Consider the following 15,846-nt stretch of genomic DNA (forward strand, 5'->3'; position numbering starts at 1 on the left):
TCTGAATTAAGAAAGCTACTAATCATCTGCATATTTCCCCACTGTATAAGAAATTCTTGATTTGAGTATTTGACAAAAATAGATTATACAGTAATATTATGGTTAAAAGTCTGTGCAAATAAGGGAAGTGAGATCCAAATTCTTAAGTTGCTTTTCCTTATCTACAAGCCTTCTATCTAAATCCACATTTGTGGATGTTACAGTTTTGTAAGCCATTTTAACCCATTCAGTTCACCAGAGCTCTGATGGGAGGATTAACCCTGGCATAAATTTTCCATTGACTAAGAAACTAGCAGCTGATCATCATCATATTTTAATACATCATATCATTTCGTATCTATTATACATTCTGTAAGTTATGTAATTAATGAAAGAAATTCTTTGAACTTTTCTAAGGAGTATCCCAAAACACTGGAAAGTGTTATGAAGTCATGTTACAAGTTGCTGTTACATACTGCATACTGTTTAAAGTTAATCCATGAAATTTACATTAATTCACAACAGCGATAAATCACATTAACATGCTACACTCCTCAGTGTAATAAGAGTTGCATTGTGTCCTTATAAATAAATGGCTGGAAAAAAATTAGTATACCTGGATAGATGATGATGAGTTTGATCTGATGATGGCATATGCCACCTGGAGGCAGTAGATGTACTGACAATGGTTTCAGCATCATCCGCCAACAGATAGTGTAGTGGCATAGCCATCAGAGCACCATCTGTGCCTATCCTTTAATACGAAATGCTCACAGCCAGAAGGCTCAGTGTGTGAAGCAAGCAGGCTGTCATGCCACAGTGATGCACTCATGCTTCCTATAGCCAACTGAGCAAGTTTCAAAGAGGTCAAATTGTGGCCTTCAAAGTAGTGGGATGTCCTTGTGGAGAATTGCCACACAAATTGGACATGCCACATCAGTTGAGCAATGATGCTGGAGTCTGTGGTCATGTGAATATTCTCACACCTGTAGATATGTTTCTGGACACCAACACATCACTGATGCCTGCCAGTGTTATCATGTTGTAAGGGCAGCAGTGGCAGATCATACAGCCATCACAACACAGATAAGAGGGATTGTTAGTACAGACATGTCAACACAAATTTTTGCAAACTTGTTATTAGCAGTGGGACTGTGACCATGCACTCTCTAGCCCATCTTCCACTCACATCACCGCATCAATGTGCATTGCTTGACTGGTGCTGTCAGAGGATCACATGGAAGATGGAATGGCACACCATGGTCTTCAGCGATGAAAGCAGATTCTGCCTGCATGCAAGTGATGGTCATTTGCATGTTCAGTTTAGGCCTGGTAAGTGCTGTGTTGAAGAGTGCATTTGTCCAATACACACTAAATCCACCCTAGGTCTTATGGTCTGGGATGCTATAAGCTACAACTCTTATTCACACTTGGTATTTCTGGAGGGGACACTAACTGGCCCTCAGTACATGTTGAATGTTATTAAATTTGTTCTTCTGCCATTCTTGCAACAGCACAGTGATGTGTTGTTCTGACAGGATAATGCTCACCCACACACTGCCCTTGAAACTCAATGTGCTCTACAAGATGTGCAGCAACTGCTCTGGCAGCATGATCTCCAGGCATGTCTCCAATCAGGCATATGTGGGATTTGGTATGACAAGATTTGTGTGACTCATCTACCGACAATTCTTACAGAACTATGTGAACAGGTTGAGCAGGTGTGGAATAACATATCCGAGGACAGTATTCACCATCTGTATGACTGACTGGATGCCAGGTTGTAACATGTACTAATGTGGGTGTTTCTGCATAGGTCAATACCTGTTACCTCAGAACTGCTTGTACTATTGATCTGGAAAGTAATTGTTTCATCAACTCTATGTGCACCATTGCACAATAAATATTGAGTGGACTGGGAACATCTAAAAGGGTGTAGTAATTTTTTTCTGGCAGTGTTTATTTAAGAGAGACACTGATTTTGTACTGATGCATTATTTGTGTCCTATTTTCCAGAACACTGCCCATCAAAGCTAATATAGTGTTACTCCATCCCAAATAGGTGATAATAGTGACTTAAAACAATCATAATAATTATTGTATATTGCATGCAAACAGATGAAATCATAATACTGGTACTGACTTTTATCCATTATTATTACTGTGAACATTTGCAGATATACCTACAGATATCTGCATCAGCACAGCCTTTTATAAACAAAGTAGTTGTTACTGCTGGAATCTTCTGATATCTGCATCCAGAACTACCTCTAATTATGGCTCTGTAATACAATAAAAATAGTTTTTACTGTATAAATGAGAAATTCAATCACATAAATCAAAACAATGTTTTGTTTTATTTGCAGCTCCAGTTGCACCAAGTATCTTTGACCTCATACATGTCAACTCAACTTCAATTTCCTTAAATGTTACATCATGGGGAGATGGTGGCTGTCCCATAACTTCATTTGTCGTAGAATATAAGTTAAAACATGGAGTGGACTGGACATTAGTCTCAAATAATGTAAAATTTGATCAAACAGAATTTTTGGTGCTTGATCTTAATCCTGAGACTTGGTACACACTACGGATGACAGCACATAATAGTGCAGGGTCTACAATTCACAAATATGACTTTGTAACCCTTACTCATTCTGGAGGTAATAATATAAGTCAAGATAGCCCATAGTCTCTAAGTAATTATGTTTCATTGAAAATAATCAATGCAAAATTATATTTTATAATTGTAGAATAATAATTGTAAAATAAATACGTTTGTTTAAACAGTTATTCTGGCTACAAAATTAAATTTACATACTGTCACCATAAATTATTGAAAGGTATTCTATAATTAAGTTGAAATGTACATGCATAAATTTACTATAAGGTATTATAAAATTGAATGAATTGTAAATCATTTCATATTTTGATATAAGCTTCAGTGTAAGTCTTCTAAGACAATAATGTCTGAAGGAATCATTATTATGTGGTAAGTCACACATAAGAATCAAAGTTTTCATTGTGTGAAAGTATGCATCAAGAATAATATGTGGTGCTCACACCAGAGCAGCTTGTATATAATAGTTAATTACGGTCTCATAAGAAATTAAATAATAGAAGAATTCGATGCAACAACTCATATAGTTGAATTTTGGGGTCAACAAGTACATAAACAATATTGTCTGAAATGTTAGTAATTCTGTAATGTTCTTCCACAGAGACCATTAACAACAAAAGTGAGCAAACACATGTGTGACTACATTGTTTTCCAGGCTGTTACATTGGCCCAGTGGTGGTAGTGGGGTGGGGTGGGGGGAGGGGCAATTATGTTGATGATGTCAATGAGAGAATCAAGGAGGAGAGGAGGGGCAGGTAGGGGTAGAGAGAATGGAGATTAGTAGCTGAGAGGGACAGGTGACAAGGCCACAAGGTAGGAATGTGGCACTGACCTGAAAGGCAGGGAAGTTGCAAGTGACACATAGTGAAGTGGATGAGTCATTTGAGAGGGAGAGAGTGTGGTTGATAACAAAAGAGGGAGACAGCAGGGATAATGCTGTTGGAGATAATTAATAAAGTGGGAGGTATGAGGCCAGGGCTGGAGATGGGTGCATAACAGAGATTGACTGAGGCTAGAAGTGTATGGTCAGAGCTATGCTGTAAGGGACTTCCCATCTGTGTAATTCAGAGATGCTGGTATGGGGGAAGAAGAAGATACAAGATGACAGAGGGAGCAAGGAGGAGGTTCAGATTGCATAGGTTGTAAGGAGGCCATTGAAGTAGACCATATTACACAAAGAATCATGTTAAGCCTCTCCGTGCCTCTGAGGTGGAGATACTATGAGGGGGAGAGATTTTTTTTAGTATGAAGGCATGGCAGTTATTGAAATGGAGTAACTGCTGGCAGATGGTTGTCTTTAGATGGGTGGAAGTCTTTGTGGAGGCATCAGTGAGGTGAAAGTCATATGTCCAGGAAGTTGGCACACTTAACGTACAGGTAACAGGTAAATTGTGAAGGTTGCGGAGGAAGGCTAAAGTGTACTGACCCTGTATTAAGAATACAAGAACATAAGTATGTCATAGATTTGTTTATATATCTTCCCTCCAAAGGAGAAGCTGTGTGTAAGGTTCTAGTTGGTCATTCATAAACCTATCTCTAATTATGAAAACATCTCCTTGTCGAAGGGTGTTTACATTTTTTAATTTGAATTTCATGTGTGGCGGATTTATTTCTCAAACCTATTAGATTTCCCTTTCCTCATCCCCCATAAAAACATTTTTTCCTTCTCATATTTAACTTTTAACTACTTCGTAATATGCTACCTTTGTTGGTGCAACTTCAAGTTCTGTTGATTACTTTTTGTTACAAATATGACAACATTCTGCATGGCTTATGATGTTACTTCCAACTTAAAAGACTCAATTTTACCCATCTATTTCTAGTTCTTTTTGGCAGTCATTTTACCGTGGCATATCACTTAACAATACTGAAGGCAGAATATTCAGAGAACTGAGAATAATTTTATGAACATAAGATATTAACACTCTAAATTTCATTTTCCCTGTTGTTGTGCCCAGATTACATTCACTTGTTGATATTATTTTCATTGTTGCACAACAGCATCAGAATTTACCAAACAAATAATTTGATTTATGAAATTTTTATATGTGGAATTCATCTTCATGTTTATTTACAGCTATTGTAGCTCCAGAGCTAATCATTCACTCTGGTTATGGTCAAAACAGTATCTTTAGTGATCTTGGAATAATAATACCAACAGGAGCTGCTTTAGTCATCATAGTTGTGTCTGGTGCAGGATTTTTCTTGTATATGAAGAGAAAACAAGAATTATACAATGCAAATAAGTATGGAGGTAAGAAGAAGGTTTCATTCTTATAATGTTCAGATGTCTTATAGAAACCTGCAGAAAAGACACTTGTAACATTGTTTTGTTTCTCTTAGCTTATATTACGAACATGTCAGCTTAGTATTGTGACTATTAAGGGAAGAGGAAAACAATAAACTTGTAAAAACTGTGTCACCAGACATTATAATGAAATTCCTGTTTACATCTCAACAAAATTATGTTGTCTTTAAAGTCACACATTAGTTTTCTTTTCATGTTCTAAAGATACTAGCATAAATTATTCTCTAGGGATGTAGAACAAATCAGAAAATATATTTATACAATCAGCCATTATAAATTGTTATATTTTGCTTCATTTGCTGTCAACTATCATGAATAAAAGTTGACTTATGTAATATTAATAAAGGCTATTTGCTTTACTTTTTGTTTATAAGAGCAGCAAATATGTAGTGGATCACAGACTGATAAGAAATACCCATTGCAAAAAGCTGCTGTTTTTTCCATTTTTGTGATTCATCTGGTATTTAATTTTTTTTTTTCTTTGCCTCTGTAGGATTATTCATAACATTAATTCTGATCATAAATTCTGGCAAGATGGCCATAAAAATGCAGTTTTGTGAATGCATTACACACATGAGTTGTTTGCTTATTTGGAGGCATGTGATATTTGTATTTAGTTGTGAACTGTATATTAGTGATGCCAGGCATTTACAAACACAAGCAGAACTAAAATTACTGCCAGATACAAAAATCAAGTGGTGACTCAGTTTTTGATTTCATAAAATGTGAACAACTCTGACGAATTTGTTTGATTTTGAGGATGAGAAAATGTGTAAAACTAATATTCATAGGCAGCTGTAAACATTCATTTCATGATTCAGACATGTTCTTGATTAAGCAAACATGGTTAGCCATCAACTATGAGAGAGTAATATCTAGAAACAATAAATGTAGCACTTATGAAGAACACATGTTCCATAGTAAAAATACTCCTCCTTTGATGCAAAAAGTGAAATGAACTGTCACTTGTAGTCATTCTAAAACTTAGACAGGGATGTGAGCTGCAGAATATAGTATGTAGGGCTGGAATTACGTAGTTATGGCTATGGACAATAAAGATTAAATATTTGACTGCTGTAACTTCAAACCAACAAATTGTTGCACATGATATAATCAAATGATGTAAAAGCTTCTCAACTGCACTGGTGCTTTAGAGTATTGAGAGTCAACTAGCAAACTTTTTGTCAAGTGTTGCCAATGTGATGTCCTCCAAGCTTTGCAGCAATTTCCTACCAGTACCATCTCCATATACTAGTAACACTCTCTGAGAGCTACAAAGTAGTTAATATGAAATGTATATAGTTATTGTCCTGTCACACTGTGTTCATGTGCAGCTGATATTAATTTTTGTTGTTGGTAGCAGCATACCGGGTGTTCTCACTAGAAAATTCCCAGTCCCGACCTTTAGCTAGTTTTATACCCTGTAAGAATCTCTTTAAAGAGAGCATCAGTCTAAAATTGTATTCAATACATTCCAAAAGTTAAGAAATGTGGAATCAATCAAGTGTCATTGTGTGTCTCATTCTAGAACTTATAAATGAATGGATAGAGCTGAGTTTCATGCAATTTTCAGTTCCAAAATTTTCAACAGTCCTGCTGCTTACAGGGACCATTTGGTCTCCAAATCAGTTGTCATGTGTGAACATATAAACAGTTCCATATCTCTACAAGAAACTAATGTCATCAGTGCAGGCATTTATTTTCATAAGTCCATCCTGTGGGGTTTCTAAACAATTTGGAATGACCTTCATGGTCTTCTAGAAAATTGTCTACGGTGATCTAAAAAATACATAAATAAATTTGAAATGACCTTCATGGTCTTCCACAAAAGTTATATACTAGAATGAGCTTGTAGAAGAGAAATCAGTTCTATTGCAGAGCTGATGAAGACTTGAAAGATATCCCATCAGGTCTAGTGATGTTATCACATTAACACTCAGTATGCTGCCAACATCTCTGTGAATTGCACTCCTTGTGACATTAGGCTTTACATCCAGGGGTTTATAAATGAGTGAGCAGAGAGAACTCACTGAACTTGAAAGGGACATGACTGTTACACTCAAAAGTTCGGGAATTTCCACCAAGAGCTTTCAGTTGATTTACATGGGAGTAGATTCACTCTTGCTACTGCTTAATTTGTACTTTTCTTCTTTCTTCTGTTCCTTTTCACACAGCAAAATATGATGTGTGTCTTCTTATTTCTTACGCCTTTGATGTTCTTGAGATGGCCACAAATCTTTTGTCTGATTCTTATTTTGCATCTTCTTCATGGTTCACTCTGTTTTCATTGCTGTGCATTCCCTCCACGTATGTTCCTTCTTCAATATTTTGGTCGAATTACTAATGTCAGCTTTCCTTCTGTCTGTTTTTCTTCTTACCTGTATTCTTCCAGAATGCCGTCTCAAAATCTCCATAGCTTTTCCTCTTGTTCCTACACATATACACTTCATGGCTGCATCTCCTGTTAGCTTCCTCAATGCAAAACTGACCTTTTCCTCTTCTGTCCAACTGATAGGACAGCTTCCTTTGAAATTTGCTAACTGTTTGTCAGGCTAGATCAAGCCTTTTGGGTCCTTTTGATCTTGTTATTTTTCTTAATGATGTCACACCTTGTTATTTCCATTTCATTACAAGGTCTATCACATTTCTTGTGTATTTCCACTACAATATCCTGGAGTTTTGTACATCACTATGCACTACTTGTAAGTCACTTTCTATTTTCACATTTTGTTCCTTAGTTAATCCACACTGACTTGTATTTTCCCTCCCATATTTCCATCTGTTTCAGATTTGTTTTGTAGTCTTGCTTCCAATTCAGAAATTCTTCCCTGATTGTTTGCACCTAATCCCACATATCTACCTGTATAGTCTTCCAACTTTTCATATATTGACTCAGAAATTCTTCAAGTTATTATTTTTCTTTAATCATTGTGCCTCCTGTTCTTTTTTCTTTTGCAATTGTTCCACCAGCTTTCACATTATTAAACCCATCAATGCTATGGGTTAATTTTGTATTCCCCATTCACTAACAGTCAGCTCTTCCTTTTGTTGATCTTTACATGACCACCAACAAGACACACTAGTGAATGTAAGATTTTCCTCGTCTGACATCACTAAAAAACAAAAAAACAAAAACAGACGCCATCTATACAGGCATTGTAGGGTACCAACTGGCCATTATGTCGTTCCAAGCCCTTAGGCTTCACTGGATGCAGACACAGAGGGGCATGAGGTCAGCACACTATGTTTCCTGTGGTTTTCAGTTTTCATGACCAGTGTCACTACTTCTCAGTTTGCCTCACAAGGGCTGAGTGCTGTTGGCAGAGCCAGACAGTGACCCATCCAAGTGCTAGCCAAGCCCAACAGTTGTTAACTTAAGTGATCTGATAATTAATGTTGTGTGACTGGGGCCTCCTGTCGGGTAGACCGTTCACCGGGTGCAAGTCTTTCGATTTGGTGCCACTTCGGCGGCTTGCGCGTCAATGGGGATGAAATGACGATGATTAGGACAACACAACACCAGTCCCTGAGTGAAGAAAATCTCTGACCCAGCTGGGAATTCAACCCGGGCCCTTAGGATTGACATTCTGTCATGCTGATTACTCAGCTACCAGGGGCGGACAGTGATCTGATGGGGACCTGTTTTACCACTGACATCACTATTGTCCAAAAATCCTGAATCTTCATCTCCTTCTTCCATTTTGTTATCATTCTGGTCCTTATTTATCTGCTGTTTTGTTACAGTTATAAATTGAAATAGTACAAATTTGACAATCGCACTTAGCTTGAACAAATAAGTAAGATATGGGGTGATTCAAAAAGAAAGAACAGATTTCAATTTACTATTACAGATCAATTGTGAAACACAGAAACATATTGGGCATGTCACTGGATAGAGGAAGGTTCAAAGTTTACATTCGCACAGATGCTGTACCATACATTCACCATTAGCACTATGCATTGTTCAAGAAATATCAAAACAGTAGCCCATTTTGTTTCACACTTGAAACCACAGTTCCCTGTTTATTGAATTGAACTGACAGCTTCAACAATTTGATTTCTCAACTCTTGAAGAGTAGCTGCCATATTTGGGACAAAGACTCTGCCTTTTATGTACCCCCACAGAAAAACAACTGCAGTGTGTGAGCTCTGGTGACCTGGGATGCCAAAAGTAATGAACAAGATCTTGTTGACTACCTCTTCCAATCCAACACTGTGAGATAATATTGTTAAGATAATCCCATACCTCCAGGTGATAGTGAGGCAGGGCACCATTTTGCATAGAAATGAAATCATTGGAAACTTCATGAAATTGAGGAAACAATCAGTTTTCTAGTATGTCGAGGTACAACATTCCTGACTCTGTACAATATCCAATACACAAAATGATTTCTCTTGTGGTGTAGTTGCCATATTTCTATGAACAAACAACACTGCAGCAGTGTCAAAACTTTGAACCTTCCTCTATCTGATGACATGTGCAATGTGTTTCCATCTTTTATAGTTTGTGCATAATAAACAACTGAAACCTTTTCTTTCTCTTTGAATCACCCAGTATAATTACAAAATATAATTCAAAATCTTCAGATGCTATTTCACACCCAAAAATTCAACTGTTATTTCCAAACATTCTACTGGAGCAATTCTAAGCAAAACTACAGCTTTGCTTCTTGAAGCACTTAATTCTTGTTCTCTTGAACTGTTGTGAATGCACGGCATAGTGTACTCTGTGGTGTTGGAAATTGCTCCACAGCATTCTTGTGGCCGTCTTAGTTGTTCAACATATAACGTCACTCCATTTCTCACTTGATGTTCATTCCAGCAGTGGGAGGTTAATTATGCTGGTTGCTACTCACTGTTCAAGAATGTCTACTCTCTCACCAGTCAGTTCCTTTGTTGGCATGTAAAATTAGTCTCTTCATTAGCACTTTTAATTTTAATATTTAATTTCAGTATGGGCTCCTTCATATTCTTCTGCACCAAAGATTGTGCTAATCACTCATTGCCACTTGTAAGGTTTCAGAGTGGGAGAAAAGTAACTAAATAAAAATATTACTTTGAAGAACAAAACCTTAAAACTTTAAGAAGGCAACAGTTAAATCAAAACTTTTTGTTTCACTAGAACAATTATCTATGATGACAAATGATGAACACAAGCCCCTGCTTTTCTTCTCATTTGCTTAGTAGTTTATTTATTTTTTATTTATTTATTTATTTATTTATTCATCCATGGAACAATAAATATTGTATGGATGTCGTCAGATTACAACACATAAGCACACATTTACATTTACAATTAAACAGGTTTCTCATATTTTGTGTAGTTTTTATAACTAGTCATACACATATTTATAATTACATAATATTTTGGTGATAATGTCATATGTTGCTAATAATCTACATCTATGTTAAATATTCTTTTACAGTATAACAACTTTTACTTACTAAAAAGGTTTTAAGCTTTTGTCTGAAAGTGAGGGGCTCATTTATTTCTTTAATTTCTTGTGGTAATTTGTTGTACAGTATGACTACCATTCTCATTTCAGTCCTACATTCCTCCATTCATCAAGCTACCTTCTACCAAACTAAAAATCATCCAAAGAGCTCTAAAGACACAGTAATCTTACTATCATAACCTTACAACAAGCTTACTGATACTAATAAAGAGTCGAAAGTCATCTTCACCAGACAAAGCTCAGATTCTAGCTGAACAGCCTAAAACTGGTTCCCAGCAAACAGTTTAATGCTTGATCTCATAAAGACTCACATAATGTGATTTTAAACATGCGATAGTTACCTGTTACCATCAGAAGCAGATGTTAATGATTGTATACTAAATGAAACACTGTATGTCTGGGATACAGATGGATAACAAACCAAAATGAAGTCAAAACATAGTGAAAGCAGTCTAGAAAATCAGTTCAGCATGGTTACCCTTGGGAATATCTCTCATCATGTTGATCTAAAGACAAGAAAGTTGGCTTATTCCACATATTATCACTTCCTGTTGTCTTATGGACTCACATTTAGGCAGTTCACCTTACGTAAATAAAATACTTAGTCAACAGAAGTGAGCAGGATAAATAGTGAGTAAGGAAGATAAATACACATGTTACAGAAGCTTTTTTTTCTAAGAACCTTGGAATTTATATAGTCTTGTCTCAGTACACATATTTATTCCATGATTTTTTATTGCTGACAATAAAAACAGTTTCAGTTGAACTACAGTCTACACAGTCACAATTAGTATACAGAAATAGTTTTTATATAGGCTGTTCTTCTTTTTCTAAGATCCAGAGTGAAGTTACATTCTCTAGTGCAAAGATATTTGAGAAGCTCCTATCTAATACAGAGCAAAAAATTTTTAAAGCCAAACAATTCAAAAGAAAACTAAAAATATGTTCCATTAACTATTCCTTTACAAATTACTTAACATTGCAAACTCAGTGATTGAAAAGTTGTGTTGGCTACATAACAAGTAGCACTATTTATGTGAAGCATCATGACAAGTAGTAACATATTGTAATCAGCATTTTGTATTTACAGATGTAGGCAAAAATCCCCTCCACCCCACTCCCCATGAACCAAGGAACTTGCCGTTGGTGGGGAGGCTTGCGTGCCTCAGTGATACAGATAGCTGTACCATAGCTGCAACCTCAACGGAGGGGTATCAGTTGAAAGGCCAGACAAACGTGTGGTTCCTGAAGAGGGGCATCAGCCTTTTCAGTAGTTGCAGGGGCAACAGTCTGCATGATTGACTGATCTGGCCTTGTAACATTAACCAAATCGGCCTTGCTGTGCTGGTACTGCAAACGGCTGAAAGCAAGGGGAAACTACAGCCGTAATTTTTCCCGAGGGCATGCAACTTTACCGTATGGTTAAATGATGATGGCGTCCTCTTGGGTAAAATATTCTTGAGGTAAAACAGTCCCCCATTTGCATATCCATGTGGGGACTACTCAGGAGGATGTTGTTATCAAGAGAAAGAAAACTGGTGTTCTACGGATCGGAGCGTGGAATGTCACATCCCTTAATAGGGCAGGTAGATTAGAAAGTTAAAAAAGGGAAATGGATAGGTTAAAGTTAGATACAGTGGGAATTAGTGAAGTTTGGTGGCAGGAGGAACAAGACTTCTGGTCAGGTGAATACAGGGTTATAAATACAAAATCAAATTGGGTAATGCAGGAGTAGGTTCAATAATGAATAGGAAAAGAGGAATGTGGGTAAGCTACTACAAACAGCATAGTGAATGCATTACTGTGGCCAAGAAAGATACAAAGCCCACACCTACCGCAGTAGTATAAGTTTATATGCCAACTAGCTCTGCAGATGACAGAGAGATTGATGAAATGTATGATGAGAAATTATCCAGATAGTCAAGCGAGATGAAAATTTTTAATAGTCATGGGTGACTGGAATTCAATAGTAGGAAAAGGAAGAGAAGAAAACGTAGTAGGTGAATATGGAATGGGGGTAAGGAAAGAATTTTGCACAGAGCATAGCTTAATCATACCTAACACTTGATTCAAGAATCATTAAAGAAGGTTGTATAGATTGACGAGGCATGGAGATACTATAAGGTTTCAGATAGATTAAATAATGGTAAGACAGAGATTTAGGAACCAGGTTTTAAATTGTAAGACATTTCCAGGGGTAGATGTGGACTCTGACCCCAATCTATTGATTATGAACTGTAGATTAAAACTGAAGAAACTGCAAAAAGGTTAGAATTTGAGGAGATGGGACCTGGATACACTGAAAGAACCAGAGGTTGTAGAGAGCTTCAGGGAGAGCATTAGGGAATGATTGACAAGAATGGGCAAAGGAAATACAGTAGAAGAAGAATGTGTAGCTTTGAGAGATGAAATTGTGAAGGCAGCAGAGAATCAAGTAGGTAAAAAAATGAGGGGTAATAGAAATCCTTGGGTGACAGAAGAAATATTGAATTTAATTGATGAATGGAGAAAATATAAAAATGCAGTAAATGAAGCAGGCAAAAAGGAATACAAACATCTCAAAAATGAGATCGACAGGAAGTGCAAAATGGCAAAGCAGGGATGGCTAGAGGACAAATGTAAGGATGTAGAGATGCATATCACCAGGGGTAAGAGAGATACTTCCTACAGGAAAATTAAAGAGACCTTCGGAGGAAACAGAACCACTTGCACGAATATCAAGAGCTCAGATGGAAACCTGTTCTAAACAAAGAAGGGAAAGCAGAAAGGTGGAAGGAGTATATAGAGCATCTATACAAGGGCGATGTTCTTGAGGATAATATTATGGAAATGGAAGAGAATGTAGATGAAGATGAAATAGGAGATATGATACTGCATGAAGAGTTTGACAGAGCACTGAAAGACCTAAGTCGAAACGAGGCCCTGGGAGTAGACAACATTCCATTAGAACTACTGACGGCCTTGGGAGAGCCAGTCCTGACAAAACTCTACCATCTTGTGAGCAAGATGTATGAGACAGGCGAAATACCCTCAGACTTCAAGAAGAATATAATAATTCCAATCCCAAAGAAAGCATTTGCTGACAGGTGTGAAAATTACCACAATATGAGTTTAATAAGCCACAGCTGCAAAATACTAACACGAATTCTTTACAGGCAAATGGAAAAACTAGTAGAAGCTGACCTTGGGGAAGATCAGTTTGGATTCTGTAGAAATGTTGGAACGTGTGAGTCAATACTGACCCTACAACTTATCTTAGAAAATAGAAAAGGCAAACCTACATTTCTAGCATTTGTACACTTAGAGCAAGTTTTGGCAGCGTTAACTGGAATGCTCTCTTTCAAATTCTGAAGGTGGCAGTGGTAAAATAAAGGTAGCAAAAGGCTATTTACAATTTGTACAGAAACCAGATGGCAGTTATAAAGGTTGAGGGGCATGAAAGGGAAGCAGTGGTTGGGAAGGGGGTGAGACAGGGTTGTAGCCTATCGCTGATGTTATTCAATCTGTATATCAAGCAAGCAGTAAAGGAAACAAAAGAAAAATTTGGAGTAGGAATTAAAATCCATGGAGAAGAAATAAAAACTTTGAGGTTCGCCGATGATATTGTAATTCTGTCAGAGGCAGCAAAGGACCTGGAAGAGCAGCTGAACGGAATGGACAGTGTCTTGAAAGGAGGATATAAGATGAACATCAACAAAAGCAAAATGAGGATAATTGAATGTAGTCGAATTAAATTGGGTGATGCTGCGGGAAGTAGATTAGGAAATGAAACGCTTAAAGTAGTAAAGGAGTTTTGCTATTTGGGGAGCTAAATAACTGATGATGGTCAAAGTAGAGAGGATATAAAATCTAGACTGGCAATGGCAAGGAAAGCATTTCTGAAGAAAAGTAATTCATTAACATTGAGTATAGATTTAAGTGTCAGGAAACCATTTCTGAAAGTATTTGTATGGAGTGTAACCATGTATGGAAGTGAAACATGGACGATAAATAGTTTAGACAAGAAGAGAATAGAAGCTTTCAAAATGTGGTGCTACAGAAGAATGCTGAAGATTAGATGGGTAGGTCACATAACTAATGAGGAGGTATTGATTAGAATTGGAGAGAAGAGAAATTTGTGTCACAACTTGACTAGATGAAGGGATCGGTTGGTAGGGCATATTCTGAGGAATGAAGGGATCACCAATTTAGTATTGGATGGTAGCATGGAGGGTACAAATTGTAGAGGGAGACCAAGAGATGAATACTCTAAATTCAGAAGGATGTAGGTCGCAGTAGGTACTGGGAGATGAAGAAGCTTGCACAGGATAGAGTAGCATCGAGAGCTGCATCAAATCAGTCTCAGGACTGCAGACCACAACAACAACAGGCAAAAATTTTCTTTGAAAAATACCAGTACAATCAGTAGTAGATAAATAAGGGTTCTTACGTCAATGCCCTTTTACTGACTCATAAATCATCTTCAGTTAACATCAGATACCTGACTGCTAGATAGTTTAGACAAGTTTTTAAATAATTCAAGTCAAGACCATTGAAGTTAATTTTCAACTGACACATATTTATTTTCAATGGTCATATTAATTATGATAATATTTCACATATCAAGATTCATATTCATCATAAAATAGTTCAGTAATACACAAAGATTTCAAAGTGTCTAACTTAAATAATGAGTGTCAGTTCATGGGGATACAAATGATAGAATACACAGAATTTTATTCAGCATAGGGTAAATGCAGACTCTATATACACTCCTGGAAATTGAAATAAGAACACCGTGAATTCATTGTCCCAGGAAGGGGAAACTTTATTGACACATTCCTGGGGTCAGATACATCACATGATCACACTGACAGAACCACAGGCACATAGACACAGGCAACACAGCATGCACAATGTCGGCACTAGTACAGTGTATATCCACCTTTCGCAGCAATGCAGGCTGCTATTCTCCCATGGAGACGATCGTAGAGATGCTGGATGTAGTCCTGTGGAACGGCTTGCCATGCCATTTCCACCTGGCGCCTCAGTTGGACCAGCGTTCGTGCTGGACGTGCAGACTGCGTGAGACGACGCTTCATCCAGTCCCAAACATGCTCAATGGGGGACAGATCCGGAGATCTTGCTGGCCAGGGTAGTTGACTTACACCTTCTAGAGCACGTTGGGTGGCACAGGATACATGCGGACGTGCATTGTCCTGTTGGAACAGCAAGTTCCCTTGCCGGTCTAGGAATGGTAGAACGATGGGTTCGATGACGGTTTGGATGTACCGTGCACTATTCAGTGTCCCCTCGATGATCACCAGTGGTGTACGGCCAGTGTAGGAGATCGCTCCCCACACCATGATGCCGGGAGTTGGCCCTGTGTGCCTCGGTCGTATGCAGTCCTGATTGTGGCGCTCACCTGCACGGTGCGAAACACGCATACGACCATCATTGGCACCAAGGCAGAAGCGACTCTCATCGCTGAAGACGACACGTCTCCA

General features: G+C 37.6%; 1 protein-coding gene across 1 annotated transcript in view; it reads left to right on the forward strand.

Moving 5' to 3' along the window:
* LOC124775445 (Down syndrome cell adhesion molecule-like protein Dscam2) overlaps nt 1-15,846 on the forward strand; it is a 91,994-nt gene that overhangs the window by 28,639 nt on the left and 47,509 nt on the right. Inside the window, exons 4-5 of the mRNA XM_047250278.1 lie at nt 2,346-2,639; nt 4,674-4,850. Coding sequence (XP_047106234.1) covers nt 2,346-2,639; nt 4,674-4,850 — 471 coding nt within the window. The remainder of the gene's footprint in view (nt 1-2,345; nt 2,640-4,673; nt 4,851-15,846) is intronic.

This window comes from Schistocerca piceifrons, chromosome 2 (assembly GCF_021461385.2).
Source record: "Schistocerca piceifrons isolate TAMUIC-IGC-003096 chromosome 2, iqSchPice1.1, whole genome shotgun sequence".
NCBI lineage: Eukaryota > Metazoa > Arthropoda > Insecta > Orthoptera > Acrididae > Schistocerca > Schistocerca piceifrons.